General features: G+C 38.7%; 1 protein-coding gene across 1 annotated transcript in view; it reads left to right on the top strand.

The window, feature by feature from the left end:
* slc25a21 (solute carrier family 25 member 21) overlaps positions 1 to 18,509 on the top strand; it is a 439,048-nt gene that overhangs the window by 401,075 nt on the left and 19,464 nt on the right. The window contains exons 6-7 of the mRNA XM_072280031.1: positions 9,807 to 9,866; positions 16,960 to 17,067. Of these exons, the coding sequence (XP_072136132.1) occupies positions 9,807 to 9,866; positions 16,960 to 17,067 (168 nt within the window). The remainder of the gene's footprint in view (positions 1 to 9,806; positions 9,867 to 16,959; positions 17,068 to 18,509) is intronic.

Raw genomic sequence — 18,509 nt, forward strand, 5'->3', positions numbered from 1 at the left:
GTTTGTATTGGAAGCTGCCTCTACCTTTGAAGAAACATCAGCCTTATCGGTTTCTGACTTGATATATTCCTTTTGGATCAGTGTTTTTTTCTATCAGTGTGTCACTGCTGTAAAGTGAAGGGGAGCAATGTATGCTACAGTTTGAAACTCATCATTAATCAGAAAGGTCATATTGCTTAATATATTTCACCTGATAGCTAGCCCATGGAAAGTAAAATAAATGCAATAGTTGAAAGATGTTCTATGTCCTGCAACTATGAAATACTTATACTCATAAATAAATATATATTATAAAAGTTGTTTTTTATTGGAAAACTGTAGAACTCGGGAGTCATGTTTTTGCGATCAGTATATTTCAACTACTATGTGAACTAGATTTATAGAGTCATAGAGACATTAAAAAGTACAGCACAGAAACAGGCCCTTCAGCTCATCTAATCCATGCCAAACCATTCAAATTGCCGACTCCCATTGACCTGCACCAGGACCATAGCCCCCTATGCCCCTACCATCCATGTACCTATCCAAACTTCTGAATTGTTGAAATTGAGCTCATATGCACCACTTGCGTTGGCAGCTCATTCTACACTTACACGACGCTCTGAGTGAAGAAATTTCCCCTCATGTTCCCTTAAACTTTTCACCTTCCATCCTTAACCCATGACCTCTAGTTGCAGTCCCACCCAACCTCAGTGAAAAACTTTCACTTACCCTATTTATACCCCTTGTAATTTTGCATACCTCCATCAAAGCTCCTCTAAGTCCTAACCTATTCAATCTTTCTTTATATCTCAGCTCCTACAGAACAGGCAACATCCTTGTAAATTTTCTCTGTACCCTTTCAACCTATTTACATCGTCCCTGGAGGTAGTTGACCAAAACTGCACACAGTACTCCAAATTAGGCCTTACCAATACCTATACAACTTCAACAAAACATCCCATCTCTTGTACTCAGTATTTTGATATATGAAGGCCAATATGCCAAAGGCTTTCTTTACAACCCTATCAACCTGTGACACCACTTTCAATTCATTCTGAACCTGTATTCCCTGATCTCTTTGCTCTTCCACACTCCTCAGTACCCTACCATTCATTGTGTAAGACCTGTCCTGGTTGGTCCTACAGAAGTGCAACACCTCACACTTGTCTGCATTAAATTCCATCTGCCATTTTTCAGCCCACTTTTCCAGCTGGTCCAGATCCCACTGCAAGCATGATAGCCTTCCTCATTGTCCACTATACCCCCAATCTTGGTGTCATCCGCAAATTTGCTGATCCATCCAGTTAACCACATTATCATCCAAATCGACAATATAGATGACAAACAACAATGGACCTAGCACCAATCCCTGTGGTACTCCACTAATCACAGGCCTTCAGTCAGAGAGGCAACCATGTACTACCACTCGCCCACAAAGCAAATGTCTAATCCAGTTTACTACCTCATCTTGAATACCAAGCGACTGAACTTTCTTGGCCAACCTCCCATGTGGGACCTTGTCAAATGTTTTACTGAAGTCCACGTAGACAAAATCCACTGCCCAGAACTGATGAAGGATCTTGGCCCGAAATGTTGACGATACTTTTTTCCATAGATGCTGCCTGTCCTGCTGAGTTCCTCCAGCATTTTGTGTCTGTTGCTTTTAAATATTGCTACTAGGGCACCTGCAGTTTCTGCACTAGCCTCCCACAGGGTCCGAGGGAGCACCTTAGTTTGCCTCAAGGCAGCAAGCACCCTTCCTCTGTAATCTGTATAGGTCCATAACCTCACTGCTGCATTGCCTCATATCTGTAGACATTGCATCCATCTCCCAAGTAAATACAGATACAAATAATCCATTTAAGACCTCCCCCCATCTCTTTCAGCTTCACGCATAGATTACTACTTTGATCTTCCAGAGGACCAATTCTGTCCATTGCTATTCTTTTGCTCTTAATATATCTACAGAAGCCCTTAGGATTCTCCTTCACCTTGTCTGCTAGGGCAACCTTGTGCCTTCTTTTAGCCCTCCTGATTTCCTTCTTAAGTGTTCTCTTGCATTTTTTATACTCTGTAAGCAACCTATTTATTCCTACCTGCCTATACCAGCTGTGAACCTCCTTTTTTTCTTAACCAGGGCCTCAATATCTCTTGAAAACCAAGGTTTCCTACACCTGTTATCATTACCTTTTATTCTGACAGACGCTCACAAGCTCTGTACTCTCAAAATTTCACTTTTGAAGGCCTCCCACTTACCAAGTACATTTTTGCCAGAAAACAGCCTGTCCCAATCCACACTTGCCAGATCTTTTCTGATACCATCAAAATTGGCCTTTCTCTAATTTAGAATCTCAACCCGTGGACCAGGCCTAAGTTTTTGCATATTTACTTTGAATCTAATGGCATTGTGATTACAAGATGCAATGTGTTCCCCTACACAAACTTTTGTTACCTGTCTTGTCTTATTCCCTAATAATAGATCAAGTATTATGCACTCCCTCGTTGGGACTTCTACATACTGATTAAGGAAACTTTCCTCTACACATTTGACAAACACTATTCCATTTAGTCCTTCTACAATATGGTTGGCCCAGGTAAATATGTGGAAAGTTAAGGTTACCTATTATAACAACCTTATGCTTCTTGCAACGGCATGATAACAGTCTAATAAATTAAATTTCCAGTTTAGAATGGACATGCTCAGGCAGGCACTATGCAATCATCTGTTAGAGGTTAGCACTTAGGCATGAGAAAAGGAATAAATCTATGTAAAGGCCCTGAGCAATTCAGTGGCAGTATTCAATTGCTCAGTTCCATCTGCCATAAAATGTGTTATATCTGTTCTGACATGTTCCTGTGATCGGTGTTTAGTGTTTACAGATATATATCATAACAAAATAAAAGTTTCAACCAACAGGAATTTTTTATTGCTGCTATCAGTTGTAAATGCTGCCATTGGAGCAATTTAGTGAGGCATATGCCTTTACAATTCATAATGACCAATGTGTACGTAAGGCTTAATTTATCAGTTTGAGTTGTTTTAGTATTTTCTGAAAGAGTACTAACATATCATTATCAAATCAGAAAAGCTTGTGATATTAATTCCCCATGTGAGTATCATGTTTTCAATGCCAAGTTTCCTTATGTGCAGCTAATTCAGGTCCCCATGGATGCATTTGGGCAATTTGCTGTCCAATCACAGAGCAAAGTCCAACTCCTCGTTGCAGCCAGAAAGCAGCAAATCACAGAATGGTTGCTATGAAGTCGATGTAAAGGAAAGTGAGGTTCTTTGAGAAAGACCTGTAGGTATTAAAGGAGGAATGTCATCCATACATACTTGGCCAGGATACTCACAAGGAGGGCAGAAGGTGGTTGACTCAGAGTGACACCTAGTGCATAGTGCATAGTAAATAGGAAAAACAGGATTACAGTAGACATATCACACAGTTCTACAGCACTCTTATTTACTACTCACTTATACTTTTGCTGACCATGACACACATTCACACTCATTGACACACGCATTTCCACAATCTGCATTTCTGTCACACAAGCCGCCTCCATATACATACATTTCACTCGCTTTCATTCATATACATACACCCACATTGTGCTCTGTCTCTCTCTCCCTCTCACTCTTACACATACACATGCGTAATCACCCTCTATTTCACTCACATGTGCATGTATTTGCTCTCTCTCACTTGCAATTACACACACACACCAGAGTCTTTTTTTCTTATGCATATAAACACCAACAAACGTGTATGCCCTGCTTTCATCCCCACAAATACTAATATGCTCATAAATAAACTCCATAAATCTAAAATGCTGTAATGTGCATAATGTGTTTCATAAGGCATTGGTCATAAAGCATTTGGAGTATTATGAGCAGTTTTGGGCCATTTACCTGAGAAGAGATTTGCTGGCATCGGAAACAGTCAAGAGGAAGTTCACGAGAATTATTCTGGGAATGAAAGGCTTAATGTATGAGGAACATTTGATGGCTCTGGGACTGTCCTTGCTGGAGTTTAGAAGAATGAAGAGGGATCTCATTGAAACCTATTGAATATTGAAAGGCCTTGATAGGGTAGATGTAGAGAGGATATTTCCCACAGTGGGTGATTCCAGGACCAGAGGGCATAGCCTCAGAATAAAGGAATATCCATTTAGCACACAGATGAGGAGGAATTTCTTTAGCAAGAGGGTGGTGAATCTGTAGAATTCATTGCCACAGACAGCTGTGGAGGCCAAGTCATTGAGTATATGAGTATCATTGAGTATAATGTATCATTTCTTAATGCATGCATTAGTAAATGACAATAAAAGGGGACTGCACTTCTTCATATTTAAAGTGGAGGTTAATATGTTCGTTCTTAGTCGGGTCATCTAAGATTACAAGGAGAATGCAGGAGAATGGGGTTGAGTGGGATAATTAATCAGCCATGATGGAATAATGGAGCTGACTCGATGGGCCAAGTGGCCTAATTATGCTCCGATGTCATATGGTCTTATCAAATATTAACCCATCACTGTGATTGATTGAATTTAAACACTTTTGTCAACCTGTCTGATAAAAGTTGGTTTCGTTAGAGCTTTTCATACATCTTTCTTAAACCTTTGTCTTTGTTGGGTTTGAGGAAACAAACATTATTTACTCCCAGCATAATTACTGCCATTCTTGGAGGAAGTGGATTTGGAGCAATGGCAGTCACAGTAAAATGTGAGAGGAAGGGTGGAATGTCATGATAAAGATGATGCCTGACTCTACCCATCACCACCTTGCATATCGGCATCATGAAGGATGAGCAAGACAGGTGGAGCATGCGGCTTCGGCTGTTTATGGGAAAAGAATATTTATAGATCAAGACCAAGTTCATTGTCTATTTGTCAGCAATGGCTCCGGTTCTTCGGCACACACTTTAGACAGAGACTCCTTCCTAGCAGCCATCTCAGAACACTATCAGTTTACATGCCAACAAAGTCTTCACAAAATCTTCCAATTCCACACTAGCCAGCTTCAATGAGCAGGCCACCTTGTTCACGTCGGAAAATGGCACTCTGCTCTGAACTACGTCATGGCAGGAGACTACCAGACACCCTGATAGAATGTAACTCATTTACAGACTCTTAGGAATCTAGGGCTTTCGATGCTCAAAATGAAGAAAGGTTATATGGAATGGCACTGAGCATTTCAAATCCATACATTGGGTGTGCACAAGAGGTCAGTATAAACAAAAGAAGAAAAACACTATCTCCTACCTGACCCACTTACCCATCCATCTCTTCAAGAACCATCTATCCCAACTGTGGCAGAATCTACAGCTCCAAATTAACCTATTTGTCCACCTCAGAACCCCCAGGTTAGGAGTAAAGGCAAATTGCCTCAGCTGTAAGAGAGTGCCCATGAAGGAAGAACGCACAGTAATCTCAAATTCAGTGGGTTACATGTTAAATGAATCTCACAGATGTAATTATTTTGAAGGAGTTTGACTAGTGATTTCAGGATACTCTACTGAGGAATCGAATGCAGACTGAGAACATATTTTTGTGATGAACCATGTTATTGGATTGAGTGTCATGCAGGCATGAGCAATAGGAGCTCACATACCTTGGGTGGTTTCCTTGGCATGGGTGAAATATTGGAGCTGCTTGACTGCATCAGCACTTGAGGGAAGATGTCTCTGCTTACAATAGCGTTCAGCTGATTTGTACTTCATCCTCTCTTATATGGAGGAGGAATCAGAATGTATTACGAAGAAATCAGAAAAGTTGGGCTTCATAAGAATATGATGGTCTTTAATGTTACTGTGATCGCACAGTCAGCCATTACTACCCTCCTGTGCTGAACAACACATTCTGTTTCTGCTCATGGCAATTCAACCAATTGTGCTGCATTCCGCATTCAGGACAAAATATGTAAACCAGCAGAAATACTGTGCAATAGACAGAGCTGAGAGAGCTCACAGCCAGAAGATCACATTGAAGCTCTGCAGTTCTGTCTTGTCTAGTCAGTCCATCTGGCTGCACTTCACCAGATGGGTGATTACATAGCCAACAGAAGGGGGGGACTCTAAAGTTGCCCTCCTTCTCAATGATGTCAGGGGCTAGCATGTTAATTCTGAAGGAAAGCTCATCTTTCTGCTCTTGGCCCTGCTCCTGCAATGCCAATTCGTTTAGTGACTCGTCTCCAAGCTGAATTACATCATCTCTTTTTGAAGCATACAGGAATGATATAAAATCTTTGCATCTATTGTACTGATATGGATTCCACTTTTTTGGACAAACATTAATCCCATTTTCTCAAAATTGATGGCATTATCTAGTACTATCATCGTGATGCAGTAGCTCTCAAAGTAGTGCACTCAGCTAGATATAGGGTTAGTGCGACACTATTACAGTTCAAGGCACTGGAGTTCAGAGTTCAGTTCCGATGTCACCTGTAAGGAGTCTATATATTCTCCCCATGGAATATGTGGGTTTTCCCTGGGTATTCTGGTTTTCTTCCACAGTCCAAAGACATACTAGTTAGTAGGTTCATTGTAAATTGTCCCATGATTAGGCTAGGGTTAAATCAGGGGTGGGCACGAGGCCAAGTGGTTAAGGTATTTGACTAGCAACCTGAAGGTTGTGAGTTCGAGCCCCAGCTGAGGCAGCGTGTTGTGTCCTTGAGCAAGGCACTTAACTACACAGTGCTCTGCGACGACACTAGTGCCAAGCTGTACTGGTCCTTGCCCTTCCCTTGGACAACATCGGCGTCATGGAGAGGGGAGATTTGCAGCATGGGCAACTGCCGGTCTTCCATACAACCTTGCCCAGGCCTGCGCCCTGGAGAGTGAAGACTTTCTAGGCGCAGATCCATGGTCTTGCAAGACTAATGAATGCCTAAAAAAAAAAGTCAGGGGGTTGCTGGACAGTATGGCACGAAGAGCCAGAAGGGTTGTATCTCTAAATAAAATTTTTAAATATTCAATATACCTACATATGGCAGAAGGCAGTGGCACTATGGTTGTTACCAGCCAGATAATCTGAATGTCTAGAGCTATGGACTTGAGAACCCTTTTGTCCCTTTGTATATCAATGCTCCTAAGGTCCTTTTTAAATTAATTTTACAAATTCTCCTCACTTAAATACTGTACACTAAAACAATCTCTGTCAATATTGTGGTTAAAATCTCTCTCTATTACAACCCTATTGATTTTACACCTTTCTGCTATCTGCATCCATGTTGATCTTCTAATTCCTATTAACTATTGGGATGTTAGTATAACCCCATCAAAGCGACTCCCCCCTTTCTTATTCCTAAATTCTATCCATACACCCTCATTGGCTGATCTCACTAGAATATCTCCTCCACCATAATCGTTGGATACACTTCTCGAGCTAGTCGGAATGACCCAGTGGAGATGCAGTGATATACAGTTTGAAATGGAGTATCCCTGGAAGTACTCAACATCAACTTTGAGGCACTGTGAAGTTTCGTGACATCAGATTAAACATGAGCAAGGATACCCAATTACTACTGGCTGTACTCCCTCAGTTTATCAATCAGTGCTCCTTCATATTCAACAACAATTCAAAGAAACACTAAAAACAGTTAGGGAACGGAATATAAATTGGATGGTGGACTTCATTATCCATCACCAAGAGTAAGATGGTAGCATAGTCTGAGCTTGTCGAGCTTTGAAAGGACATAAATTCCAAACTGGGTCTGTGGCAAGCAGAGAGTGATCCTGCTCGAGCTGGTCCTTGCCAATCTAGCACTAGTAAAAGTTACCACAAGATAATTATCCTTCAAAGCCAAAGTGCCGCCTTCATGCTGAGGGTCTCTAACAAAAGCATTATATAGCAGTATATTCATAATTCACTCAGAACAGATCTAGCAGCTCAAAAATCACATGCTGCATGATTTGGCCCATTGTATAATTTCTGGTTTGCTTTCTTATGCACTAGATGGAAAGCACTTCTGTCTTAACTTGATTGTCCCTGACTCTGCTATAAAATGGAATTGTAGTGTAAATCACTAGTCCTGTCCCTTCCTGTCTATCCTTCCGGATAGTATTGTGCCAAGCTAGCTGAACTTCCACCATGCAGATAAAAGATTTCTAATAATAGGAATTATTGGTTAGTTGTATATAGAACTAGCATTATATAGCATATTTTTTATTCTTTCTCAGGAGAACACAAAGTGATTGACAGCTAATTAAGTTGTTTTGATGTGCAATCACTGTTGAAACAGCATCAGTATTACCTAAGCACCTTATTGGATTCCATGCTATCACTCCATGTCTTTTTTACTGCATAAAAATTGTCATTTATTCATTAAATCGAATGGAATAAGTCATAGTGATCATATCACAGTTACCAGTTCATTCACCAACCTTTGAAATGCTCTGTTACCTTAGACTAATTCCCTTCTTAATGATACACACTAATTGACATGTTTAAAAAGCAGCTGAATTGATTACTTACTGAGAAGAAGGGAGTAAGGTACACAGTTATCTGGAAAAGCAGTGCTAGTGTAGAAAGGATGGAGTGGGTTGAAAAAGTTAGGTTGGACAACAGAGTTTAAAGGACAAGCTCTTTTGTTTGGCTCACTGTGTGGGAAAATTTGGAGCTAATTTGATTTTGTGTTAATTTGAAATATATACCTGATTACCTGTTTGATCAAGAATGACTTTTTATGTTGAACTCTTTCTTTTAAAAATACTTCTATTGAAAAATGTGGCTCAGCTACCTTACATTGTTCAGAAAGTGGCTTGTAATTATTGATGTCTTTTCAATTGTGTCTTTTTTGAGATTAAAACTACCATTATCATCCCTACTTATTCCCTTCAATTCCCTTCAGTAATTAATTTTGAAATGTTATTTTGTGCAACCAAAGAACACACAGCTGTATTTATATCTGATTCATGTTACTTGCTTCTTTTTGAAAATGGAACATTATGGTCCTTATTCTTAGAAGTTTTAAGACCATAAGATATAGGAGCAGAAGTAGGTCATTCGGCCCATCGAGTCTGCTCCGCCGTTCAATCATGGGCTGATCCAATTCTTCCAGTTATCCCCACTCCCCTACTTTCACCCCATACCCTTTGATACCCTGGCTAATCAAGAACCTATCTATCTCTGCCTGGCTTAGGCTTATCTTCTCATGCGCCTCCAGGTACTCCATAATCTCATCCCTAACAATCGATTCCAACAACTTCCCAACCACTCATGTCAGGTTAACAGGTCTATAGTTTTCTTTCTGCTGCCTCCCACCCTTCTTAAATAGCGGAGTAACATTTGCAATTTTCCAGTCATCTAGTACAATGCCAGAATCTATCGATTCTTCAAAGATCATTGTTAACGCCTCCGCGATCTCTCCAGCTACTTCCTTCAGAACCCGAGGGTGCATTCCATCAGGTCCAGGAGATTTATCCACCCTCAGACCATTAAGCTTCCTAAGCACCTTCTCAGTCGTAATTTTCACTGCACAAACTTCACTTCCCTGACACTCTTGAATGTCCGGTATACTGCAGACGTCTTCTACTGTGAAGACCTGATGCAAAATACGCATTAAGTTCCTCTGCCATCTCTGCATCTCTCATTACAATATATCCAGCGTCATTTTGTATTGGTCCTATATGTACCCTCGACTCTCTTTTACCTCTTATATACTTAAGAAGGCTTTTCTTTTCATTTTGTGGGCATTCATTTAATGCATTTACTTTTGCCTTTGATTGAAAATGAGTTGAACAGCACCAGGGCATTTGCTGAAGAGGTCAACACATTTGGTTACCTTATTTGAACTAATGATTATATCATTATGGTTTGGTTTCTAGTTTTTGACTTTTGAGCAATATAAGAAGATATTAGGCTATGCTTCGCTGCCAACTGGTGTGGTAAGTACAAATTATAGCTCCTTTGATTGGCATTACATCTAGTTAAACTGGTGATAAACTTTCACATAGCAGTCACTTTCCTAAAGATGTCGATAAAATGTGAACAATTTATTGTTACAATGTTCCACAATAAATGGTTCTTTAATGCAACACATGGCTTCACTTATTTTTTTCCCCAATTTTGGTTAACTGTCAGTTTCCTTATAAAGAAATAACTTATTTTTTTAATTTGAGGCTACATGTTATGGTCAACCAAATCTCCATATACTATTAAGTTTTATTAGTTTAACTCACTGTAAATTTGTTCATGAGCTGTCACTCGTCACAGGGTTTAGTGCCTTTGTCTTCTTGCATTCCTGCTGTCAACTTCCTGTTTACCTGTGGTTGTGTATTTAGGTGTTGAACGGAGTTAGTTAAGGATGAACTTGTTAGGGAAGCGTACTCAGTGGCTAACTAGTACAAAGTCAAAAGTTTAGTGTTAAAATTTTTGCTGACTGGCAGATCAACAGACTTCTAGACAGGCATCATGGAAAGCTGTCCAGTTTATGAAAACCCAGGGTATGAGTCATGATTATTTGGAAGGGATTAGGGGCATGTTGTTGCAGGAGTTTTTAAAAGTTACATGTAAATAACAAAATAAGTGGCTTCATAATATTGGAAATCTGGAATTTTGAACTGGTTTTCATTTCTTTCAGTAGAATTTCACTCTTGATATCTTTGTCAGTTGATCTTAACTGATGTTGTCAGAGCTACATAATTAAAGAGATATAAATCAAACTAAGCTAACATTCTTTATTATTATTGTTACTTGGGATAATGTGAGAAATAATACTCAAAGGCTCTGATACTCTAAAGTTGTTTTAAGGCTTTAATTTGAAATTCCTGATATTGATCCCAGTGTTGAGAAATCACTTTAAAAATATATAAAGGTCTTTAATGAACTTGGGTCTCAATTTTAGCAGATGTGTGCATTTATGTAATATATATTATTCAAAACTTTCCAGTGCCAAAACTAATTTATAGGCCTGTAAGTGGCCAAAAATATAACTGGCATAAACTATAATGAATAAAAAAAATTCCAAATCAGAAAGAAATGCTTTGGCCAGGTGATTAACTGTGTAGCCTAAAACCCCCTGTTTGATGGTGAGGGAAACTGATAGTGCTTTTACTTCCTGGAGCAATGCAAGAAGTGCTGTTTTGTTTGCTACTTAAGGGCACTTATGCTTTTGGATAGTGATACAGCATTGGTGATTGTACGTCATGTATGATAATGACTGAAATTGTGTGTGGGAGAGTTTTGAAAGTGGAAAAGTTGTTGCACTGGGCCATTTCCATTCTCTTGACCTCAGAAGTCCGGGTCCAGTGATATGAACAAGCATCACAAACTGGGATCTTCCTAGGTTGCAGCGGATGACCATGACATTTTCCATGCCTTGTCATGCCCTTTGCTCTCCATGGAGTAGTGCAGTATTGCCCTCCTGGCTGTCGGATTTCACTATAGATCTCAACCACCCAATCTGCCAGAACTAAGTTTGCATGCTAGGACAGTCATGTCCCTATCTCACCAGGGTATTAGGCCATTGGCTACCCTCATCTGATTTAGCCTGCTTGTCGAAGCTGTATACTGGTGTGTGGCCGCTGTTGCATGCAAGCAGCTACTTGGAGCCACAAGTGAGAGCTGAGTGGCCAATGGAGACCAAAGGTGAGTGAGCTGCCCCAGAATGGATACAACAAGCCCCGACACCAGAATCGCTACCTCTCCCTGAATATCCTATACACCCTGATACGGCGTTAATATAGATATAGCAGTTAAATATGGAAGACAGCACAGCATAAGGAAACAAGAGAAAATCTGCAGATGCTGGAAATTCGAGCAACACACACAAAATGCTGGTGGAACGCAGCAAGCCAGGCAGCATCCATAGGAAGAAGCACAGTCGATGTTTGCTTCCATTGTCAAACTATTTAAACTCTGGGCTAGATGTTTATGTTCCAGTGCGTTAGCTTGTTGAGGACTTTTATTGCGTCGTTCTTACTGATAATAAGCATGATGAGCATTCCAGCACTGGCTGCTTTAATTTCAGATTCTTGGTGCTTTGCTCATATTGAAGGTAAATGATTTGGAAATGCCAAATGGAAAAATGATGAAAGGAGGAGGTGTCCATTTACTGACCTTACAAATTAGAAAATGATTTATGATTGTCATGTGCACTGAGGTACATTGAAAAGTTTTGGTTTGCAGGCCATCCAGAGAGATGTATACATATGTAAGTATATTGAGATGGTACACAAGGAGATAAAAAAACCGAATGCAGAACTTCCTTTCATAATCTGCCCTATTTACCCTTATTTGCATGGGGTTGAATTTTACTACAGAAGTTACATATACTGTAAGTTACATGTACTATACTGTCTCAGTACTTTTATATTTGTGTGCTGTAGCACTTTTTTATTCGCATTTATTTTGTAAATAACACTATTTGCATTTCTGGTCAGATGCTAAATACATTTCATTGGCTTTGTATCTGTACTCGGCACAATGACGATAAAGTTGAATCTAATCTAATCTATTTTGTAGTATACGTTTGTTATTGAATGCAATTCATCTAGCAATTTGTTGTGAGGAAGAGAAACCGTATGAATTGCAAATTGCCAGAAGATAACACATTTTTTCCATCTCTGCTGTTAAATTTGTAAAATCAGTAGCTGGCTGTAAAATCTCACCTTAGCTTTTGTTGGCTTCTATCTTGTATCCCTTTTGTTCATTTGATCATAATTTCCAAACTCCAAATTGAATGGAATTACCCCTGTAAAGTTGGTATGGTAGTTAAATCCATCTACCACTGGTGGCATTGTGATGGCTCAGTTTTATATCTTTAATTCCCTGAAACTTCAGTGGAAGCTTGCACATTCTGAGTCAACGTTATTTCTTCCCAAAGAATTCCAGGACTTTGACATTATAACAATGAATGGACAGTAGTACACATCAGGATGGTTTACGAATCAGTCAAAACAGAATAAATAGAATCAGGAGTAGGTTAGTCAACCTCTCAGGCCTCCTCCAGTTTTGGCAGATTTGCTTTTAACCTCTGAGCCGCTTTCCTCCACTAATCCCATAGTCCACTATCCCTTGTTTACCCTAACATCTTAAAATCAGTTGATCTCTGTCTTGAATATATGAAGTGATTAAATCTATATAGTTTTCTCAGATTAAGAACTACAAAGGTTCGCAACCCTTAGAATAAAGAAGTCTCTGCTCATCTCTGATTGAACAACCTGCTTAAGGTTATGCTACTGGTTCTAGTAAGAGAAATGCCAACTCTGTCAAGTTCCTTAAGAATCTCTTCCTTTCAAATCGATTACCTCACATTCTTCCAGACTTGAAGTACGGGTCCAGTCTGTTTAATAATTTCCTGCTCATATGACAAACCTGTCAATTTGGGAATCAATCTGGTGAACTCTCACTGCATTCCTTCAACTACAAGGACGGTCTTCCTTGGACTGGAAGGCCAAACCTACACATAATGTTCCAGCTATGATCTGTCCAGTCTCCCATATAATTAGAGTAAGACGTCTCTGTGTTTGTTCTCAAATCTTCTTTCATTAAAGACAATTTGCCTTCCTAAATACCAGGTCTACCTGCATGTTAACCTTCAGTGATTTGTGTACACGGACACTAGGGTTCTTTGAAAATCAAAACCTTCAGTCCCAAAGTTCAAAGTAAGCTTATGTGTGTGTGTGTATATATATATATATATATATATATATATATATATATATATATATATATATGCAGGCTTTCACAGCAGAACAAAGAATAGAATACAATAGAATCAATGAAAAACTAAACACGAAAGATTGACAAATATCCAATGTGGAAAAGAAGACAAACTGTGCAAATATAATAATGATAAATAAGTAAATAAATAATATTGACAACATAATTCTCTCACCATTAGGGGAAAACAATATGCTGCCTTCCTACCAAACTATTTACAACTTCTTGAACCCTCTTTGCATGCTCCTTATAACCCAGGTTGTTCTCTGAGTTTGTACCATCAGCAAATGTGAAAATATTATCCTTGATCCTCTCATCTGATCATTGAAGATAGTGAACAGCTGGGCACCCACAGTACAGGTTGCTGCAGTATCCCATAGATCACAACCTTTACCCCCAGCCACAATTCTGCAAATGACCCACTTATTCCTCCTCTCTGCTTTCTATCAACCAATCCGCAATCCATGCAATGTGCACTCTCAATTCTTTGTACTCTAATTTTGGTTAGTAATCCAAATTGTGCACTTTAATGTAAGCCTTCTGAAAGTTAAAATATATTCTGCAAGCTCTATGATTTATCAAACATGATTTCCCTACTACATACTTGTTAGTAGGTTCCCGTATTTGTTCCAACTAACTGATCAACAGTAAACTGTTCTTTCTCTCCATCCTTCTCAACTAGTGTGATCATATGTATTTGCTTCTTCCACTCTGGAAGCAATTCTCACATCTATGGCATTTTGGAAAATGCCAGCCAATACAACCACAACCACCGCTATTACTTCCTTTAAATCCCTAGAATGCAGGTCATCAGGTCAACTACTTGTCCTAGATGTTTTTTTACATGCTCTGTGGCTTTTTCTTCAAATTCAGGTGAGAGGTATGTCATTACACTATAATGATCAGCACTTGCAAATGGCAAATGGTCTTTAAGGGATTGCAGGTGAGCTACTACACTGCTTTTACAAACATAATGTTTATATAATTGGTCCAGCTCATATTTTAGTCAATTGTATACTGCAAAACTTTTCCAAAGTAGAATAATCACTTAGTTTGTGTATTAAATCCAGGCATGCTCTTTTTACTGGCTTCAAGCTAGCATCAGTAAACAGATTGAGCCAATACTCTCATGAGTTTAAAAGAATGAGTGATGGTCTCATTGAAATGTCTTAAAATACTTGTGGGCCTTGACAAGGTAAATGCTGAGTTGTCGTTTACCTGGCTGGGATGGCCAGAACCAGGCATAAGAGTTTCAAATTGGTGTTTATTTAGGACTGAGGTGAGAAGAAATCTCTTCACCCAGTAGGTTGTGAAAGCTCTGTAACTGAATACACCAAGAGACTGAGATTACCAGATTTTCACTTATTACAGTAATAAAGGGATATGTGGAAAATGGCACTGTGGTAAAAACAAAAATCATCCAGAATTTTCTAGAATTGCAGAGCAAGCACAAGAGGCTAAATGCTTCCCTTTATTATGTTTGCATTATTTGCCTTTTATGGTGTCAATATTTATTGCATATTGCAGTGTTTATTACCACAGAAGAATGTCCTTCCTTATGAGTAATTTTTGAATTACAGTGAAGGTGAAGTAGTTTATCTGATTTTATTGAATTATTGTGATGAATCGTCTTAATCCAAGTGGTAGAATAATCGATGTTTATTTATTTGGTCCACTATTTACATACACCATACATTTTCAGCCTATAATTTATGAATTAACTGTTTGTGAATTTCACCTGAATTCATTTTGAACGTTTTTCAAATCTGTTTAATTTAAAATTATAGACTTGCAGAGTTTCAACTGGAACAATTGCAACCTAAGATCTTAATAATTCTATTGTACTGTCTAACAAGTTGCTTAATTTTACACAAGCTTATCAGACGTTAGCTCTACCTTGGGAAAGTCACCTTGACTCAAACCAATTTCCTCAAAGGCATGTATTAAATTACAGCAACAGTATTACATAAAAATTGAATTCAACAATTAATTTCCCTTAAATTTCTCTTTACTTTGAAAACCATTGAACTGGAACAGCAGAGCACTGTTCAAGTCAAACAAAGCGGATCTAAGTGTGAAATCTGAACAGACTAGTTCTTCAGCAATGGAATTTTTAAAAAATGATAAATCCTGGTACTGAAGCATGGTTTGACAAATCAAACGTTATCAAGTTAATACATCAATATTGAGAACTGTGAGGCTTAGTGAATTTTATTATTATATTAATGGGTTGATTTTGAGACCAAAGCCTAGAACAATTACAACATTTATGAGTGATTATGTGTCTTTTCTTTGTCTCATTTTTTAATAGAGATATTCAAAGGAACAGATTATCTTAAGGCAGAGAGAGAGTTGGAAAGGTACAGAAGTTGAAAGAAATAATTCCAGAGTGTAGGGCCCTGGAAACTTCAGGAATGATCAATAATGGTGGAGTAATTGAAGTTGACAACTGGCTTGAGCATAGCTTTCAACTATATTTTATGGGATTGGAGGAAATTAAAGATGGGAAAATACGTGACTGAGGGGACATTTAAAAACATGGTGAGAGTTTTTAATTTGAGTTTTGTCTAACTAGAAAGCTCCTCAACTGTTTCACTCTCCCCACTGAGACCTCTTGCTAAATTGAAATGGTAATTGTAATCAAGCTGCTTGGGTCACCCAGTTGGTATCTAAAGTTTACAAACAAATAAGGTGTATGACTCAATATCAGGCTAGCTGTTCTGGCACAGGGATCCTTCCAAGCCTCTAATTCATGCTGGCAGAATGAACATAGAACATAGATCAGAACAGCAGAACATTTAGACCCTTTGGTCTACCATTATCGTGCCAAGTATGGTGTCCATCTATCTAATTCCATTGATCTACACATATCCCCATATTTCCTGCCAGTTCATGTGTCTGTCTAATCTTGAGATCTTTTCAGTCCACTTGAGCGAATAGGCAAGTGCTTTCTTTAAAGTTTACCTGAAATTTGCTGATGAATGGTGCGGTCCCTAAAGACCCACATGCAATGTTTTCGTTTCTTATTTTCCCCCCATTCATTCATTTATTGTAACATAGTAATCTGATGCTTTGCATTGTACTGCTGCCACAAAACAAATGTCACAACATATGTCGGTGATAATAAACCTGATTCTGATTCTGCTTCAGTGTGGTACTAAAGTGTGAGCTTGGATTATGTAGTTAATCATTTGAAGTAGGCTTTGAAGTTATCATTGTCAGAGACAAGGGTAACACTAATCTAAACTAAGAACAGTGTTATTTTCTTTAAATCCTCAGTAATTCCCAATTATGCATTTATTGGTAATTTTCTAGATTTTTACACTGGCTGGTCTTGGATCTGGTCTCACAGAAGCAATCGTTGTCAATCCTTTTGAAGTAGTCAAGGTTAGCCTGCAAGCTCAACGGAATTCTTTTTCACAGGTAAGTAGAATTTAAACTATATATTGCATTAATTTTTCCTTCTTATTAATGTTGTCTTGTTATGCTAATTACCTGTTTGAGATACACTAAGTGGCCACTTTATCAGGTAGCACCTGTACCTACTAAAGTGTCAACTGAGAGTATGTTTGTGGCCTTCTGCTGCTGTAGCCCATCCACTTCAAGGTTTGACCTGTTGTGCGCTCAGAGATGCTCTTCTGCACACCATTGTGTAATGCATGATTATTTAAATTACTGTTGTCTTCCTGACAGCTTGAACAGTCTAACCATTCTCCTCTGACTTCTCCCATTGCAGGTTATTTTTACCCACAGAACTGGCACTCACTGGATGTGCTTTTTTTTTTTGTTTTTCACACCATTCTCTGTAAACTCTATGGACTGTTGTATGTGAAAATCCCAACAGATCAGGAGTTTCTAAGAAACTCAAATCACCCCATCTGGCACCAACAATCATTCCATGGTCTAAGTCACTTAGATCACATTTCTTCCCCATTCTGGTATTTGGTATGAACAACAACTGAACCTCATGTTTTTATGCATTCAGTTGTTGCCACATGTTTGGTTAATTGGGTATTTGTATTAATGAACAGGTGTACAAGTGTACCTAATAAAGTGGCAACTGAGTGTATAGGAGGCATAAACCAATTATGTTTACCTTGGACAGGTTAAGTTGAGAAAAATCCTTCAATTAATAAACAGAACAAAAACTAAAAAAAAGATTGGTCAGCAGAGATAACAGTTCAAAAATTCAATTGTGTATTCTTCTTTTAAATGTAACATGAAATCTTTTATAGTTTTCAAATGCATGCTTTTGTGTGCATGACATGTATGTGCATGAAGCAAAGTTGATATCAATCCTTGTCCTAGTAAAATTAATGTCAATTCCATACAAATGATTCATGTATATGCAAATATCAATCTGTGTATAACATGCATAAGCGATCAGATCTGTACAGCAGGAGCAGACAAGCCCTACATCTGTACTTTCTAAAGGGCCCTTTCATCACTTGCTGTTCTCTATGCAGGGGTGAGGGTGACAGAAGGACTTAGCCACAGTCAAGTTTGGAGCTGCAATTTGTCTGAAGTTTTGGAAACAATTTTTAGGTCAATACTTTTTTTTTTACCTATATATACCGATACTTCCTCATTTTTTAGTCCTACTTCACCCAAAGACTGTTATGAGAGGGACCAAATTTCAAGCCCCCCTTGTAAAGAAGCAAGACAGCAGAGATGGAGAGCGGTGCTATTGCTTTACCTTAATAAAGATCATGTATTCAGTCAGTAATGACCGTCATCCTGCGTATTGCTACAGTCATGCACCATGCCTCTGATGTATTACCTGAGTAAGTGGTGTTTGTCATCCTAAGCTTCTTATACTTCCACAAATCACAATGGGCAATACATTGCTGTGTACATTAGAAATC

The sequence above is a fragment of the Mobula birostris genome, chromosome 1 (assembly GCF_030028105.1).
Source record: "Mobula birostris isolate sMobBir1 chromosome 1, sMobBir1.hap1, whole genome shotgun sequence".
Lineage (NCBI taxonomy): Eukaryota > Metazoa > Chordata > Chondrichthyes > Myliobatiformes > Myliobatidae > Mobula > Mobula birostris.